This window comes from Myodes glareolus, chromosome 5 (assembly GCF_982192425.1).
Source record: "Myodes glareolus chromosome 5, mMyoGla1.1, whole genome shotgun sequence".
Classification (NCBI taxonomy): Eukaryota; Metazoa; Chordata; class Mammalia; order Rodentia; family Cricetidae; genus Myodes; species Myodes glareolus.
Window position 1 is genome coordinate 61,369,623 of NC_142030.1, and position 19,648 is coordinate 61,389,270.

At 41.1% G+C, this 19,648-nt stretch overlaps 1 protein-coding gene across 3 annotated transcripts in view; it reads left to right on the forward strand.

Annotated features, from left to right (window-relative positions):
• Positions 1 to 18,417, forward strand: part of Fmo1 (flavin containing dimethylaniline monoxygenase 1) — a 31,803-nt gene extending 13,386 nt beyond the window's left edge. For all 3 annotated transcript variants that reach the window (XM_048420805.3, XM_048420803.3, XM_048420804.3), the window contains 7 exons: positions 3,786 to 3,974; positions 5,409 to 5,571; positions 8,821 to 8,963; positions 11,937 to 12,136; positions 14,690 to 15,048; positions 15,521 to 15,593; positions 17,674 to 18,417. In XM_048420805.3, coding sequence (XP_048276762.2) covers positions 3,786 to 3,974; positions 5,409 to 5,571; positions 8,821 to 8,963; positions 11,937 to 12,136; positions 14,690 to 15,048; positions 15,521 to 15,593; positions 17,674 to 18,016 — 1,470 coding nt within the window. In that variant the 3' untranslated portion in view covers positions 18,017 to 18,417. The remainder of the gene's footprint in view (positions 1 to 3,785; positions 3,975 to 5,408; positions 5,572 to 8,820; positions 8,964 to 11,936; positions 12,137 to 14,689; positions 15,049 to 15,520; positions 15,594 to 17,673) is intronic.
• Positions 18,418 to 19,648: the final 1,231 nt, after the last annotated feature.

A 19,648-nucleotide genomic window follows, 5' to 3' on the forward strand; every position in this document is an offset into this window, starting at 1 on the left:
CTCTCTCTCTCTCTCTCTCTCTCTCTCTCTCTCTCTCTCTCTGTGTGTGTGTGTGTGTGTGTGTGTGTGTGTGTGTGTGTGTGTTTGCAAGCATTTTCTAAGCTTTACAAAATAGAGGACTTCTCCACTCCCGCTCCCTTTTTTGTTTGTTTGCTCTCTTGCAGCAAGAGTTCATGAAATACAGAGCAGCTTGGCTGCTTTGAGCTCCAGCGGGCCCTCGTTAACCCCACCCCCACCGGAGTGTAAACATGTAATTAAAATACTATAACTTTGGGGGCTAGTTTTATGGAAATCCTCATGGAGCATGTGGTTCTCCCCTTCTTAAAAAGCATCTCCTTCTCCCCCACCCCACTTCCTCTCCTCCACCTCTATGCAGACACAAGGCTGTGGGGTGTGTGTGTGTGTGTGTGTGTGTGTGTGTGTGTGTGTGTGTGTGATTTATCTTTACTGAAAATTGTCTGTACTAGCAATAATATAGTTGTGAGGTTCCTGGAAGCCAGAAACTTGAGAGAGTTTGGCGCCCTACACAAATTGATCCCCAAATTTTTACACTCATTTTTTTTCTTCTGACAGTGCAGCTTCTTCTCTGTGTAGTTTGTTCCCACTCTTATATTAATAGGACTTTAGCTCCTATTCCTGTAGCTCAGAAGGAAGCTCATTGCTGTTTTGAGTAAAATAAACCAACTTTATATTTAGTTCCCATGACCACCTGTAGGTTAAAGATCTGGCTAAACTCTGCCATCCACACAGCTAGGAAGCACTTCAGCTGGAATGAGGAAAAAACTGAATTTTTATTTTACCTACTTTCAATTCAAAATTTAATTAGCTCTGATAAAATTTCTAATCATACTGTGTGAACTGAGATGTGTGGATCCAGTTTCCCCTTCTCTATAGCCCAGCTCCCCCTCACCTCTCTCATTCTTTTTTCTCCCCTTCATGAAAACAAAGTTTTTCTCCTAAATGGTCCCATCAATTTTCAGAAAGCACAGAATCTCACAGAGTATTGGGGCAACTGGCAAAGACAATACTAAGAAAATATAACATATATAGATAGATGAGAGATAGATAGATAGAGAGAGAGAGATAGAGAGATAGATAGATGATAGATAGATAGATGAGAGATAGATGATAGAGATAATTTTTGGAAGCTTAATATGGGATAATAAAGCAAACCACTTCATTAATAGTTTTATATTGTTACATGCTGAAATAATATTTATACATATCTAATTAGGTAAGGTGCATTTTTAATAATCTTCGCTTGTCTTTAAAAGTATGGCTATTTAAAAGAAGTTGTAAATATAGCTTCTGTCACATTCCTGTTGGTTAGTGCTGTTGCAAAGTCTTGTTCCTCAAACATGGTCCATAACACAGTAGCGCATAAACAAATCATATGAATGTGCTCGTCTCAAATCTCAGACTCTCTGGTTCACCCAGACGTTCAGAAACAGGGGCGATGGGCTAATAAGATCTCATAGCAACCTTAATTCTAAAGTAACTGTAGAGAACAGTGTTGCCAGAACTTAGAACCTCTGGGTTTGCTTAATTTATACTTAATTATAAACTGTTGACTTTTAAAGTATAAGAAAAAGTAAACTTTTAAGAAAACAAAAGTGAAAATTATGCAAAATATGATCATTTCTATTGAGTTAGCAATTATAAAATTAATTCCAGTAAATTCTGATAAACATAACAATTATCAAAAAATATGTATTTTTATTTGAAAATTTACATATAGGCAGTATCACTACTATGCTTGCAATTTTTAGCTGAAGAAAATATTTTGTGTGAAATAACAGCTCTTCTTCTTAAACAACTACAGGCACACTTTGACTATATGAGGAGGCTGCATTCATGTCTAAGGGTGTTTTGTTTGTTTGTGGTACAAAGGATGGAACCCAGGGCCTTAAGCATGGTAGACAAAATGCTCTCACACTGATATACCCTAACCCAATATTCAAGGTTTTTGTTATGACAGTTAAGCTTGCTTCTTGCTTATTAACGTACCTAGTTGAGATTTCATGGATGATAATATCCTTCTCATGAGGATAAAGGACTATTCCTAATTATTGCTTAGTTACATTCTAAGAAGAGAAACCAAGGTCGCAGAGATATATTGACTAAAATGGATAATTTTTAAAGCCTTATCGGTTCGAACTATTCTGTTTAAAAACTGCTATCCAAAGTGAAGCAAAGGGTGCTATAGTTTTAAAATATAACTACACCATATTCCCCTCTCCTCTCTCCAGCCCTTCCTAAGTCTTCCCTCACTCACTCTGAATTTGATAGTCCTTTTATTATTGCTTCACATATATAATATAAACACCTAAGTATATCAGTACAACCTGTTGAGTCCATTTGGTGTGACTTACCACTTTGTATTGGATAACTATTTAAGGGTCTTATCTCCAGGAGAGGCTAATTCTTTCTCTCTCGGAAGTCATCAGTGACCTGGAGTTTTTTGTCTGGAGTGGAACACCCTGGGATTTCTCCCTTCTGCATTAGCAGATTTATTGATAATATTGTTCAGGTCTTTTTAGGCAGCTAAAGTGAAGCTGCCAGATGTGGAACCACCTATCAGGCTGCAATCAACTCATATAAATTGATATGGACAAGTCCCACTAATTTAAACCAATAACATTAACTTTTAATCATATTTAATTATATTCTCTATGATAGCTCTATGTTTTACTTATGCCTAGATTCATATGCTTTCTGGGAACAGAGTGAGCCCATCCATATGAACGGTGTGTGTTAATGTGTTTATTTGTCCACTTATCCATATAAATAAAATAACTTACCTTTCTGTAAAAAGAAATTGTGTGTGTGTGTGTGTGTGTGTGTGTGTGTGTGTGTGGTTACAAATAGTGTTATAATACTAAGGATTTTCTCTTTTAAATCAATAGTTCTCCATAATACCACCCACAAGACAGAGGCTACATATAGTCAAAGAATTACTAAAATGCATCCCTCAGTCTTGAGTTATGTGATATATTGCTGCTACTAATTACTTGAGTTCAAACTGAGATAGGAAATTGGTTATAGCCATGCACACAGTTGTCCAGTCTTGAAACTCTGATCATTCATCTTCCTAACTCCAATTACTCCCATAATCCTGTGTGATTTTTCTCACTGCCATCATACAAGTGCCAACTCTCTCGGTCCCAACTGCCATTACCTCTGCTTGGACCCCCATTAGCAATCAAGATTTGTGTCTTAGGTTCTTCCCTGGATTCCTTCATTGTCATCCTCACACCCCATAATCTCTTTGTTAGATTGGTTCTTTAGTAAAACCAAAACTATATTTTCAAAGTTTAATGTGAGTCGTTTCAATGTTACCACAAGCTTCCTATAAATACCCAAAAGCTTTAGATTTTTTTATGTAATGACTTCATAATTCAAATCATGTTCCCTCGTATTGTTCCAAGAGTAATCCATGAAGCTAAAGTAACTAGCAAGTCTTCTTGATTCAAGACCGTGTCCAGGCTTTTGCCTGTGTGTTTTATATTCTCCTGCACTTTGCTGTGATGTTGCATGAATATGAGGTCCTCCCAGATTTATTTGAGCCATGTAACGACTGAAATAATGATTGTGGTCAAGCAGTTTACACTGGGGTCTAATGTCCACTATTTCTCTAATGCAAATTCTATTTTAAAAGTTACAGGTAATGTATGTTATCTTGGTTAGCTTAAATTCAACCAATGTTCGAGATTTCAAAAACAGTAACATTGTGTGTGTGTGTGTGTGTGTGTGTGCATGCTCATGAGTGTGCTCTGTTTACACAGGAACATGTTGAAGAAGGCAGAGCCAGTCTTTACAAGTCTGTGGTTTCTAACAGTAGCAAGGAGATGTCTTGTTACTCAGATTTTCCATTCCCAGAAGACTACCCAAACTTTGTACCAAATTCTCTGTTCCTGGAATATCTCAAGCTATATGCAAGCCGGTTCAACCTTCTGAAATGCATTCAGTTCAAGGTAAGATGTGCACATCAGTTAGAAGTTAGGAAGTTTTCTTTGACTTATCTCCTATCTCCTCTCTGTAGCACAGCCCTATGCTCTGTAGATGAGCTAGTGAACTGGTAAGAGGAATGAGGCCTTTGCACTACTCAGAATGGCTAATGAGAAGGTATAAGACATTTCTAAGCAGCTTTCTTACATTTTGGTATAAAAGCTGTTAACTTCATAAATTTTTAAGAGAGATGTAAAGCAAATACAAGATGAAAATAAGGTATTTTTACAAAAAAAGGAAACAAATGCAGAAGCCCAAAGGCATTTTGAATATTACAGCAAACAATGAAGTCAGTGGGAAGGACTTTAAAAAACCCAACTTCTTCTGATGTTTTAAAAAGAAAGAGAGCAAAACCTCTTGGTTAGTGAGTAATTTTTACTTTGAAGTTTGACTTGTATTAATTTTCTTATAAACAGCTTGGAATTGGAAGTACTTACTTACCTTGCATGCACATTTGAAGACCTGGATTTGCTCTCCAGCACACAATCAATAAATCAGAACTTAATACTCATTTGCATATGTGTATTCAATGGAAACAAAAAAAATACGCTATTTGTACCTTGGAATACTCCTAAATAATTAGGGCCATAAGGTTAGCAGTCAATCTCTGGTTATGTTTTGTCTAAGACTTTATGCTAAGCATAGTTATGCTAAGATAACTATGATCAAATTTTTATTTTCAATGATATATAATCATTGTGTCTGTTAAAGGAACTATTGTTAAAGAAAGTTCTCTGTGATAAACAAGGTTGCATAACAGAAAGAATAATTTTCAAGCCTCATCAGAAACATGAATTATAAGGTTAGAACTTGAAATACAGGGCTTGCCTAACATGCCACATCTGAAGACCTGGGTTTGAGAGGCAGAACATAAGTAATGAATTAAAACTTGACAGTCATAACTGGCCAGTGGTGGCACATGCCTATAATCTCAGCACTCTGGAGGGAGGGATAGATGGATCTCTATGAAGGCCAGCTTGATCTACAAGAGCTAGTTCCAGGACAGGCTCCAAAGCTACAGAGAAACTCTGTCCCAGAAAACTAAAACCAAAATAAAACAAAACAGAAAAAAAAACTTAATACTCATTTACATATATGAGTTCAATAAAAACAAACAAAAAATAGATTATTGGAACCTTGAACTACTCCCAAGGTTCCATCATTGCCAATAAGCCAGTAAGAATTCGAGTGAATCATTCAATGCCTTTGATTTTTCACTTTTTCAGACTTAAAAGCTTTCTACCTAATACATCATATTCAGTTTGATAGCCTGACTAGGATTCTAGGGTTCTTTTCCTTACGTATACTTGGTCTTTCTATTCTAGACCTCTTGAAAATTTCACTTGTGAATCAGTGAAACAAACTTGACATCTGCTAATCATGTCTGTGATTCTTTTCAGACCAAAGTATGCAGTGTAACAAAATGCCCAGATTTTGCTACCTCTGGACAATGGGAAGTGGTCACTCTCCATGAAGGGAAGCAAAGCTCAGCTATATTTGATGCTGTCATGGTCTGCACCGGTTTTCTAACGAATCCTTACTTGCCCCTGGATTCCTTTCCAGGTACAGAATTTTCTACCAATTACCTTGAATTGTTTCAAGCACCTATCCTGATACATGGTTGGTCCCCAGATGAATTGTTAGGGCTCTTTCATTAAATAGTTAGGATTGTGATGTAACATTTTTTTCCAAGCAGAACTTTCAAACAAACTACTAATGCAGATGAGAATCGTGGGTGACATGCTAAGCGGGCTTCTGCTTCACTGAGGTTCCGTGCTCCTCCCTAAGTGACAGGCAGTACTTAGTCTTCTGAAATCGGGGATGCTTACACAACTTGCTCACCTCAGCAGCTGCTGCTCACTGCTAAATTTGGGTTTAAAGGACACAAAAGGCAGTCTTGGAATAATGGAGTAAGAAACTTGATTTGTACCTACTTGTCTCCCTCAGAGTGGGCAAATAAAAGCTTCCTGGCGCTGGAACAATAGCCAAAAGGGAAATTAATCTCAGGATGCAAGTTATGACATTGTCAGGTCTCAGTTCCTTTACCTAGCGTTTGCAGCCATCATTCATGCTACTCTGTGCCAAATTCCAGCTCTATATCAACTCAGAGATATAGAAAATTCAAGGACTTAGAAGTTCATTTCACCTGTAATAAGTTTTCAAAAAGCCAAGGAAATTTTTCTCCAAATCTTCTCGACATGACCGGAAGTGATCCCAAGATCTATCTTACACTATCTCACCTACCTCCAGTTGGCCTGGATCAGCCCAGAGCTCACTCAGCTCAGGTCAGATTAGGATAAGTAGACCCTGAAAACTTCCCTACGACAGAATTGCTAAATTGAAAAGAACCTAGGCAGACCTCTTCCCAATACAGGAAGCTTTCCTAAGCAACCCAAGCCTAGGCCAGTGAGATGGTTGAGTAGGGAAAGGTGTTTTCTGTGCACATGTAATGTCACCCAAGTGCACACACACATGCACACACACATGCACACACACACACATGCACACACACACATGCACACACACACACACACACACACACACGCACACACACGCACACGCGCACACACACACACACGCACACGCACACATGCACACACACACACACACACACACACACACACTAAAATAAGCAAAGATCTCCAAGATTCTACTTGAATACATTCAATAAGGCATCTTTAACAGTTGGCACTCTTGCGTGCAGATCAAAGCCTTGAAAAGCCAGCCAGCCATTCAAATATCTCTGAAAGAGCTCCTAGTATAGGATCACCCCCAAGAAGCCAGGAAGCATCATAGTATAGAAAAACAAGAAACCAAAAAAAAAGTCCATGTACTCAGTACTCGCAATATATTACACTAAGCGTTGATAACACAGAAGTGAAATCAACATGTAATTAGTAGTAAAGGCATAAATAGGGTTTGGTATAGGAATCACAATCCGCATAAGATCTGAAGTAATAGAAATAGTCCAAACTCAGAGACACTCATGTTCTGAGTCTGCCCTGAGAGCTATATCAGACTGGAATAATGCAGATTATGAATGCATGCAAGCCACTGTGTTCAGTTTGAACTGGACGAGCTACCCACCTGCAAAGCAGAAACTAAGCCCCACGGCTCACCGGGTAACGGTCTTCAGCCTTTTCCATCACTTTTCTAAGCCTTTGGGAGTGAGAGCTGCTGACAAATTGAAGAAGTCAGCTCACTTTACCCAAATGCACGTATCACAAATCAAGTGAAGAGGGCTATGTAAATACTACAGCCCTTAATATCATTTTCATCATATACTGCCAATTTGAAGTCCCTGGCTCCATGACTCTCCAGGAGACTCTGAGCTCCAAGACTCTGATCCTGACTTTAAATGGAGGCTTGCCAGTTCTGGCATTCCCCCCACTTTAGGGTGGTTGTGAACCATGACAAAAATTTAAATTCAGTGAGGATATCCAAAATATTTATTACAGGTTCTGAAAGAAATTCCAAATGGTGAGTTCTCAAGAGTCTTGGTAAAAACTAATGAGTATCACAATTAGAATTAGTGTGCCATTTCCCCAAAATAACTAGTTAATGTATTTTTAGCTATGTACATTCTGGCATTTGTTTACACAGACATATTTAACTACTGTAAATTCTTACTCTGTCCTCCTGGGAGGTAAAAGAGGAAGGTATTGATCCAGAGACTCACGCGGTTTGTCTCCTATCTGTTTGCTTGTATCCCAAACAGCCTGAGGGAGAGATATTCTAAGGTAACTATGGATCAGGAGACAACTCTATGGTCCATCGTGGCCTTTTCTAGTTATCTTTTCCTGAAAGTCTCTCAATTATATAGAGTTCCTGAACTGAGTTCATTCTTGAACTTTGTAAAAATCTGTACCAAATACTAAATGATCTTAAATGTGCCTAAGTTTTGACCAGGATTCATGCCAGAGTGTGAATGATCCAATGTGAACTACAGAGCTGCCTAGTCTTAAGACAGTCATTTCCTGCAGTCACAATGTTTATCCTGAGAGCCTAGAGGTCTTATCATTGTTCTAAGGTGATAAGCCAGGGTCTCTGTTGAGCAGATTGTGTAATGCAGCCTTGGGAGGATTTTCCAAAAGCCTTCTGTTTGCATTGGATGTCTCAATGGGATTTGGCACCAACTTCCTGAGCTATCTGCAAGCCCGGGAGTTGTGGTCCTGACGTCACACCCAACCTTTTCTCACTGAGCAAACTCTGACTCAGCGAGCTCAGCCTGAACTGTGGACCATGAGCAAACATCTCCATTTTATAATAACCTTTGTGAGTGGGGACCAGACTTCAAGGGTCTTATTCCCCCATATTATCTAGTACAATGCCTGGCACACAGCCAGGGCCCCAAAAAAGTTTGATGAATAGAATCAGTGATTCACTTCTCTGCTCTATCTCCTGTTTATGAAAAGCTACACAACATAAGTAAATCCCCTGCCAAGTAGAACAACCCCCTCCCATTAGCATCTGTCTACCCTGCCATGGTAACAATGCCTCACAGGTCTGTACAGCCTGTTCTACATCTCAGTACTTCAGATTAGTACTTCATCATTTGGTGAGCAAAATGAGAGCTCTGTCTAATGAAATAATTAACTCCTTTTTCCTACAGTCACATAAGCAATTAAATAAATAATTGCAAGATAGCATTATGTGAACTTGTATATGAATATTCCAGGTTTTCTCAAACTAGAGTTTCCTAGTATTAATAAAAGAAGCCTAAATCATCTTTCAAGGTGTTACCAGTGGAAGATATTTATGCTTCATTTACTGAATTTATAAGTCCTCTGTGTGCTCTTGTTTTCTCTATAGGTCTAAAAAATTTTAAAGGACAGTACTTCCACAGCCGACAATATAAACATCCGGACATATTTAAGGACAAACGAGTCCTTGTGGTTGGAATGGGAAATTCTGGCACAGATATTGCAGTGGAGGCCAGCCATTTAGCAAAAAAGGTACCCCCCTTGATATTACCTAATGAAACCTTCATCTTAACATGGACGTTTTAATCAAACAGTGTTTGACATTATGATAAACGTCAAAAGACTAAAATGCCCAACAGAAAACTGTTTGGTTTTTTTTTGAGACTAGGGTCTTACTATGTCACCCCTGCTGGCCTAAAACTCAATGCGTAGATCAGGTTCACCTTGAAATTGTAATAATCCTCCTGCTTCTGCCTTCTGAGTGCTGAAATTATGGGCTTATGCCACCATATCCAGCTAACAACAGATTTTTGAAGGACTTGGCTTGTTTCAAGACAAGGTTCCATGTAGTTCAGGCTAGCCCAGAACTTGCTATCTAGCTGACAGTGACCTTGAACTCCTACTCCACTTGTCACTCAGCGCCACAATTACAGGCAGGCGCCATCATGCCCAGTTCAATGCTTAGGCTGAGCACCATATACTTTCCTGTGGGTCCCAGTTGCCACTTTTGCTCCAGAACTCGCTTCTCTAACACTTAATTTTGTCACTTTTCTAGAATCTTCTGATCCGTAGTCAGACGCGTTATCCATTGCACCACTGGCCCAGTGCTTCACTTTTCTTACCATCTAGAGCTAGAGGAAATGTTTTCTTAACCCGGTCCCGTGGGTCCCTCAATCCTGTGGGTCCCTCAATCCTGGCAAGGCTTCCTTGCTAACGGTTCTCATTGACCCTTCTCTTTCTTTAGTTGCTGATCTCCCAGGTCCTCACCACCTCATGCTGAGCCTCCCTTTTTGTCACTAGCAAACTGGAGTGACAGTTAATATTTCCCTGGATCACTCATTGCCAAGTACTGCCCTAGATGCTCCTTGATCCATTACTTCACGAAAACAAGCCACTGAGATAAGTACTGCGCATACCCTGATTACAGACCAGTAAACCAGGAAGGAGAGACAGAACGAGCAGGAAGTCATGCCACTCCCTGGTATTCAAGGAAGTCCTCAAACCCGAGCCTCAAGGACTCAAAGTCCATGAGTTAGGAAACTGCCCTTCACCCCGACAGCCCCACCCACAGTCCACTCTCCCCACTCTTAACAAACCATGCAGACTCTGAACCACCAACAAACAAATCCTTTGAAAAGCCACTGTGCTGTTTGCTTTCTGATGATCATAAGCAATTCGCGGGGAGAAAAGGGTTATTTGGCTTGAGCTCCCAGGTCACAGTCCATCGGTGAAGGAAGTGAAGGCAGAAACCACCAATGGACACTGCTCACTGACTTACTCCCTGGCTTATGTTCGACTAGCTTTCTTATGCAACCTAGGCCCACCTGTTCAGGGATGCTGCTGCTGCCGACAATGCGCTGGGATCTCTTGTGTTGACCATCCATCAGGACAATCTCTCACAGATGTGACCACAGGCCAACCTGACTGAGGCAGTTCTTCAGTTGAGGTTCCCTTGACATCGTGATAAATGTCAAACATTGTGATAAATGTCATAATTATGGAAAGCACTCCATAATCTGGTTCAAATCTTCCATTTACGTTCTTACCAAAGGGCTGATTTTGGCCTTTCCACTTCCTTGTCTTTGTTTCCTCTTTGCCACACCAGCCCCCTCCTCCTGCAGAGATCTGTGTGTGCTGCATGCGTGTGTCTATGTGTGTGTGTGTGTGTGTGTGTGTGTGTGTGTGTGTGTGTGTGTGTTTCAAGACAGGGTTTCTCTATGTAACAGCTCTGGCTGTCCTGGAACTAGCTCTTGTAGACCAGGCTAGCTTTGAACTCACAGAGATCCACCTGCTTCTGTCTCCCGAGTGCAAGGATTAAAGAAAGGTGTGTGCTACAACTACCCAGCAGGATCTTACTCTTAGATTGTAAAATACATTTACATTTGATACAAAGTGAGTTTTCCCTACTCAGGATGCACCAAATCGACAAACCAAGAACCACTCTCATGGAGCATGAAGCTGTAGCAGAAACAGATGTCAGATAAAGAAGTGGGGGAGGGGAGCATGAAGAAAGAATATGGAGGGCATGTAACTTTGAGATTCTCCCATTACTTTAGACGAAGGAACTGATGAATGGTTCATTCACTAAAACATCAGTTAATTAATTCGAAGAGTCTTAGCAATTTGGTGACCTTGTCCTGAAGAAAAAGAAAGAACTTCTGAAAACAAAACTTAGGAGGGTTGGGGCCACTACAGTTTCCACCTGTGTTAACATTGTTTCTCCTTCCCTAATTATCTGGAAATTTCTGTAATCAAAAACCATGCTTTGACATTTATCTTGTCACTTTTGAATTAACAAAGAAGTGTCTGTGCCCCTGGTTTGAAGTAGAAGTGGTATCTACCATGCTGTATCATGACAAAGGGGGCAGCATCAGTCACTGCATCAGAATCTCTGATGGGTCCCTAGGCTGGATGTAGAGGGGAGGGCCTTGGACTTCCCACAGGGCAGGGTACCCTGCCCTCTCTCAAGCAGGGAGGGGATTGGGAGGAGGGAAGGAAGTGTAAATATTTGAATGGGGAAAAAAAAAGAACCTCTGATGGGCCTGAGGCTCGTAGCACGTTTCCAGGGCTGTGCCCACCATCCATGATGTAATAACGTTGCACAAAAAAAACAACAGTGGCTGTAGCCTTCATGCCTCAGTTGTGTAGAAGAAAAAGCAATGTGTTCAGTCTGCTTGGCTCAGCAAACAACAGATTGGGTAGGCAAATGTTTTGCTTTCTGAACAGTTATCCTGAAAATTACTTATGGTGTGGTTATCAAAACACTATCTTCTTAGCTTAATCAGCTAAAAGAAAAATGAAAGTGGTCAAATGGCCAGTATGGCTGAGAAAGAAGGACAGATGAAAGAGAGAAGGTGAACATCTGGTGAACATCCTGTGGCGTTTCAATGCTCTGTAAATTCAAACCATGGGAGGAACCAAGACTATCTTGTCAGGTGTGTGTTTTCACAGTAACAGACATATTATATCAGTCTTCACCCCCTGTAACTCTTTGGTTGGTTCCAGGTGTTCCTCAGCACCACCGGAGGGGCATGGGTGATCAGCCGTGTCTTTGATTCAGGTTACCCGTGGGACATGATATTCATGACACGATTTCAGAACATGGTCAGAAATTTTCTTCCAACTCCAATTGTGAGTTGGTTGATATCAAAAAAGATGAACAGCTGGTTCAACCATGTGAATTACGGTGTGGCTCCCGAAGACAGGTAAATGGATCTGACAATGGGTATTATGAAGAGAGTGTTGACCTTTCCAATAGCAGTGAGTGAGAAGATTGAGTGTTAAAAAGACCTCATACAAGTTTATCATTAAAAGGAGGAGGAGTGGGTTGGAGGGGTGGGAACAGAGGGGATAACGGGAAGGAACTGGGAGGAAAAAAAGGAGAGAAAACTGCAACCAGGATGTAAAATAAATACAAAGAAAAAATACAGCACATTTTTACAAAAAGACAATATATGTAAATACACATACATTTACATATACATATGCATTTAATAATAATTAGTGTAAAAAGAGGCCATGAATTTGAAGGTGAGCAGGAAGGGTTTGGAGGGTAGAAAGCGAAGGGAGAAATGTACAATTATATTATAATCTCAAAAACAAAACATAATAATAATTAAAAAAAAAACCCCTTCCCTGACAGATATCTAGAAAACGTTTCTCTCATGTAGCAGAGATGTGACACCATTGGGCAGTAATTCCCAATTCTCCTCTCTCCACCTGGTGGTAATGTTCTACTCTCTGCTTCGATAGTATATTTTTAGATACTTTGTATAAATGGTATTGTATAATGCTCACCCTTCTCTGACTAGCTTACTAGAGGATTTCCTTGTTTTTATAGAGTAAACAGTATTCCATTGTGTACATAAACCACATTTTCTTTATTTAGTAATCTTTTTCTTGGAAGCTTGGGTTATTGTCAGGGCATGGTTAATGTGAGTAATGCTACAATAAACAAAAAGGTACCAAAAAAGTTTACTCACAGTAAGAGCGAACTAGCAAGTGCTCTGTAGGCAGGTTTCTGTGTTCCACCTTGCCAACAACTCTTCAAGGTAAGTATTATTATATTTTCTCTATTGGGGTGGAAAAGTTAAGTCAGAAAACTCTAGTCACTTGCCCTACCTCATTTAGTAAGAGTTTGGGTCTCTGATCCAGCAAACAGAAGATTAATCTGTCTTTGACTATTAACAAAAGCAACTTTCATTGTATCACTTGTGGGTAGGCTGAGTCTAATAGTTACCCTAAGGTGTCTCTGTAGTGACAAGGCCTTCCTGCCTTCGTGACCATTTTGATTTCAGTCTAACCTTTAATTAAAACCTCCAGCTTATTCCATTAGCAATAACTAAGTGTCACTTTGTCATTCGTTAAGTTGAGACAATTGTGTTAGAGGAAGAGAACTGATATGTATTTTTTCATTCATTTGAATATATAGAGGTTTATTGGAGTAGCTTACAGGCTGTGGTCCAGCTAGTCCAACAATAGCTGTCCACTGGTGGAAAGACCAAAAACACAGGAGTTATTCAGTCTACAAGGTTGAAAGTCTCAGATGGACTTCAGTGTATGTCAGAATCCAAAAAAAGTAGGTTCTAACTCCAGTGAAGGGGTGGACTTGCTAGACAGAACAAGGACAAACAGGCAAAGAGCAAAGCCTTCTTTCTGTCTTTCAGCTGCCACAAGAAGGCGTGGCCTGGATTTAAAATGGGTCTTCAGACCTCAAGTAATCCAGTTACCTAAAAATCTCTCACAAATGTCTCCAGCAACTTGGGTTTTTTGTTAATTCCAGATGTGGTCAAGTTGACAGCCAAGACTAGCCATCACAACAATGCAAATTCATTGCCAGGTGCCCTGAAAACCCTCTCTTCTTGCCTCCAGATTTCATTCAGGACCACTATGGACGGGTGGCCCGAGCCCACAATGGTGATGGGTGGGGATTCTCTCTGTGTGCGGCCCTATTGCCGCTTCTCTCTACTGCCCTCATGTCTTTCCTTATTCCCTCTTCTCCCTCTAGACCTCTCGAGAGCCCTAGCTCTTTCCACGAAAGCGTCTGTTGCTGTAAGTTTTATCGAGGCCAGCCAGTGACAGACAGGACTGAAGACGTACAATTCCGTCTCTCTTGGTTATAGTCAGTCCTTTTCCGTTTCTAAAATTCCCACTTACAACCTTTTCATATGTTTTCTCACCCTACTCAGGTGTCAGTATCTGTACTTTTCAGATGAACAGGAGAAATCCCTAAGGACCATTTGACTTGCCCAACCTGTGTTAAATCCACACACTGTAGAAGGGACTGTGCTTATAAGCTCCTCCTCCCTTCTGTTTACATTTTACCATACACTCTCTTTCTGTGCATTCACCATAAACACATTCAACTCACAGCAAAGCAACTCAAAAACAAAAATAAAAAAACCACTTTTCTCTGTTGAGAAAGGGGTATACCAGAAAAAGATGACGCTCTTTGTGTTCCTTTGGCACATGATGATGATTCCCTTGCACAATTATTCCTGGTTTCCCTTGTGGTCCTTCAGCATTCTGCTGTCTCTAGATTGATAGCAGTAGCCGAATGTTGAAAGTCGACACAAGAAAGACAGACTGCAGAAGGCCCTGGCAGTCTCTTTGGCTTTCAAACTCCAGTAAGTGGTAAACATATTTCTTAACTCTTGGATATGGTTCGGCCAAGATTGGCAACTCTGGTCCAGCCAAGGAGAGTAAAGAGAAGACTTCAGGGTTGACCTACAGCTTTCCCTGCTTATGCTTTTGTTTAGGACTCAGCTGAGAGAGCCTGTGCTAAACGATGAGCTTCCAGGCCGTATCATCACTGGGAAAGTGTTGATCAAGCCAAGTATCAAGGAGGTGAAGGAAAACTCGGTCATCTTTAACAACACCCCAAAGGTTGAAGAGCCTATCGATATCATCATCTTTGCCACTGGATATACCTTTGCTTTCCCCTTCCTCGACGAATCTGTAGTGAAAGTTGAGGATGGCCAAGCATCACTGTACAAGTACATCTTGCCTGCACATCTGCCCAAACCAACTCTGGCTGTGATTGGCCTCATCAAACCCCTGGGCTCCATGATACCCACAGGAGAAACACAAGCACGATGGGTGGTTCAGGTCCTAAAAGGTAACTGTGTGAGAAATAGCTGGGCACATTTAGTAAGTTGTTGTTTGCTTTGTGAACTTTAATCCGGGACATTAAGAATGGAATCCATTCAATAAGAATCATTGTGGCATAGTGACACGTCACCACAGCACAAATGATCAATCCGGGATTAGAAAAACCTATTATTTTGACTGAATCAACTTGTTCAATAAAAATTAAAGCTTCAGACGATTACATGACATGATTGATCAAGCCAGGTTTGATGTTCTATCACATTAAGTAGCAAGTGAGAGGGCCAAGTATTCATCCTGTCAGTCAACAGTGTTAATGCCAGGAACACAGCAGTCAGCTCAGGCGACTGACACATTTGCAGAAAAACAGGTAAGTAGCTGGGTACCAAAAAATGAGAGATCAGCAATGAGAAAGCAACCGTGTCCATCAGTCGAAACCGAGAGCTAATGCTAAACTGCACTGTCGTGTGTTTGTCTTATAGGTGCGGCCACAGTACCACCCCCAAGTGTCATGACGGCAGAAGTCAATGAAAGGAAGAAAAACAAGCACAGCGGGTGAGTGCACTAATGGGGACCTTTATGAATGACAGCTTAGTTGACGAAACAGTGAAGTGGAGATGAGGCAAAGAGAGGTGTCTGAGACAGAAGAAAAACTTAGGAGAGCCTGTGTACAGAGAGAGAAGGCAAGCAGTTAAACTGAGGCATCTTTAAATTCCCAGAATCATCTACTAAGGAACCCGCACAGACCAGGCACATTACCTCACACCTTATCCACAATCAGCAGGCAGAGTTATGTTTCCCCAGAGGCTCTATTTACTCAAAAGGTCTCTACTGGCTTTGTTTTTCATCCAGGTCCTTACTCTAAAGCAAGAGTCAGTTGACCCTGCCCTCTGGTACAGACCCACTGTTTCTCATTTTCATTTTCAAATAGCTGTTGAAGATAAAGATTTTACAATTTTTGTTAGTTAGATAAAATTTAAACCAGGGTGACTTACATGGTTTTGTCGCAATGCAGCCAGGCTCACTCACTGTGCGTTGTCAATGGTTGCCCTTGTGTTGCCATAGAGACGTCCTACAGTAGACACAGAAGCTGTTAGCATTTCCAGTGGGCATTCTGATGGGGTGCTGTTTATGTTCTGCTCCTCATGCCCACTCAAGCGCCAAAGGGAATAGAAGGGACATGGGCGACAAAGAGAGCCATGGCCATCATCCACTATGGCCCCCAAGCAGCAAAATCATCTCTGATTTTATCTGTTTCACTTTCTGTCAAGCAAATCTTCACTTGAAAATCTAAAGAGTTCTATGGGGGATTTTGGAAAGAGGGAAATCTTAAAATGAGCTAGGGAGATAACTTCATTTGTAAAGTACCTTGTGAGCATCAAGACCTAAGTTCGGTCCCCAGAATATGAAAAAAAGCCATCTGTACTGGGAAATGCTTGCAATCCTCAGTACTGAGGAGGCAGATTCCTAGGGCTCACTGACTGGCCAGCCTACCATACTTTGAAATTTTTCAAAAAGGCTCTGTTTTCAAAAAAGGGCTTGAGGAACAACATCCCAGCTTGTTTACTTGCCTCTATACACATATACACACATTCACATACATACCTGCATATACAAATGCAGCCACACACATGTATACACACACTAAGAGATAATTATCCAAATTCATTGCCTTATACCTATAATCTCAGTGCTTGAGAGGCTACAGCAGGAGGATTGCTGCAAGTCTGAAGCTAGCTTGGGGTGTATAGTGAAACTCTGGCCAATGTGAGATTAAGAATAAGACTTTTTTATTAATTATTCGATTTTATTAAGTGACTTGTCTCATTCATAGATTCTCACATTTCAGATGTTGTTCTAGCTTTGTCTAAGCATTAAGGTTCAAAACAATAAAAGCATTGCAGATATTTCTTCTCTAAAAGGTGGGGTGGACATATGTGTACATGTGTGCCTGCATCTCCTGCATGCAGAGGCCTTCTGAGGCCACAAGAGAGCAGCCAATCCTGGAACTAGAGTTACAGGCAGTTATGCACTACCATGTGGGTGCTGGGAACAAAACTTGGGTCCTCCACAAGAACAGTAAGAACTCTGAACTGCTGAGTCATCTCTCTAGCTCCAATGTTGTTCCTTTATATTCAGTCTAGAATATGGTCACATTATAGGACACCAGTACAATGGGTAAATAATTACAACTGCTGGGTAATATAGAACCTTCCTGTCACAAAAAGCCAGTCAATAAGTCAAAGGATTGGTAGGAAAGGTATGAGAATTTCACTCTACAGAATTTTGTGGCTCGTCATATTATACAAAAGAAGAAACAATTGAGTTTTAAGAAAGATTGAAGCCAAGTGTGGTGACTCATGACTGTGATCTCAACACTAGGGAGGTTGAGATAGGACGATTTCCATGAGTGAGAAGCCAGTCTGGGTGACATTTTGAAACCTTGCCCCAAGGAAGTAACAAAAGAAATAAGAAGAGACCATTTTAGATGCCCATGGGCATAACGGAAGAATACACTAGGCTGTTCCCAATCTAGCGGCAGAGTTTACTTTGGACAGAGATTTAAGTTTCTTGTTCTAGGATTATCATCATCATGGCTGTCATTCATTTTCTTCCCTTTCTTCCTGTTGGAAAGGTTTGGTTTGTGCTATTGCAAGGCTTTGCAATCAGACTATATAACATACATCGATGACCTCCTGACCTCTATCAATGCAAAACCGGATCTGCGGGCCATGCTCCTGACTGATCCACGCCTGGCTCTGAGCATCTTCTTTGGCCCATGCACACCATATCATTTCCGCCTGACTGGTCCAGGAAAATGGAAAGGAGCCAGAAATGCCATCTTGACCCAGTGGGACAGGGCGCTAAAAGCCACCAGAACTCGAATTGTACCAGAGTCCCCATCTCTCTTTGAAACTTTGTTCAAACTCTTTAGTTTTCTGGCCTTGCTTGTGGCTGTTTTCTTGGTTTTCCTGTAAGTATAAAATGGCCTTTCAGGTGCAAGGAGTGCTATGATCCAACTCCTCTAACGTAGTGATTTTGCCTTCATAGTCATAAACTATGTCCAGAGAGTGAAGCCCTAACCCTCCCCTTCCCAGCTCACCCCACTGGCACTCTGGTATTTCCGAGCCTCTAACAGCTCCATTGGGTTTAATTCCAAAAGATAATGCCCAGCCATTTTGTTCTTTTAAGGTGCTAGGAGGGTCCAGGCTCGTTTTGAGGGAGGAGCTGCCCCAGAGAACACTCTGAGTATTCTTTCCCCTAAACACTCTTTTCCTGAAGCTTAATGAAAACCCCTACCTCGCAGAATCTTGGTTTGCACTCAGATGGCTCTCTGTGTATTGACTGACTATAAATAAAGTGGAAGAAACTTCTAGTACCGAGTGGCCTCTTGCTCTCTTTTTTGTGGACTGGAAGAAAAAGAAAATGTGGGTGGCTGTGAATGAAGTCCCTAAGAAGATGGGGAGCAGGGAGATGATTCAGAGGTGAAGAGCTCTGGCTGCTTTTCCAGAAGACCTGGGTTCATTTCCAAGATCCACATGGCAGCTCACAACTGTCTATCAATCCAGTTCCAGGGGATCTGATGCCCAACATACATGCAGGGGAAAAAAAACAGTGTACAGAAAATAAAAAATAAGTAATTTTAAAAAAAGAAGAAGATGGGAAGGTCAATGAGCTAGACAGTTTTCAAGGGGGTAGAGGCCTCCTGCTCCAAATGTCCTTTATCAGGCTGCCTTAGGAGTCGGGGGGGGGGGGACACCTGTTCTTAACAGTCAACCCATTTCAATAGAACTCATTAGATAAAGAACACAGCCAAGACACCTCTATTAGGAAGAAAAGAAAGAGAAATCAATGCAAACACCATCTCAAAAGCAGTATTTGACCAGACTATAGCCAGTTTCTCTTGCAATCACACAGGAATAAAGTGTGGTACCTTGCCAGGGGAGAGCTTGGGCTTGTTCGCCTATTTAGTAGGCTTTATATATGAAGCCTCGCCTCACAAGAGGAGAACTCCGGCATCAGACAAGAGTGGGTGCTGGGGCTAAATTAAGTAAAGATTATTTCCTTTTAACCTACCCTGCTGGCTCCCAGGGTTCTCTCTAATATCCCTCTTGACCCATTTCACTAGTGAGCAGACACGCATGATAGAAAACTGTCCCCACTGAGAACATCCTGGAGGACTTCTGAAAAGCCCCACAGAGGAGTGGATACTTTAACTTCCTTCAGTAATCTAATGAGGATGGGGAAGGAGCTGATTAGTGGCTGGCATGAGACAGGGCCCAGACTCCCCAGATCACAGTGGCACCACACTCTGGCTCTACCGACCCTGTACATCAGAAGAGCTTCTGAAGTAACCAATCTCTCGGGGCAATTTTATAGCTTCTGAAATCGTTTATTATATACTCTCTCAGCACTCCCTGTTGAACTAGTCTTAAATTAAGATGCTCATTTCCTGTACCAACTCTCTTGGTCTTTCCACATGCCTAACTTTGGAGGGATGCTTAGAGCAGCAAGCCTAAACCTTAGGACCATGGGCACTATCACTTACTAGCTATGTAATGTTGACCAAATCAGTTACTAAACCAACAGGGTCTATATAGTAAGTTCAA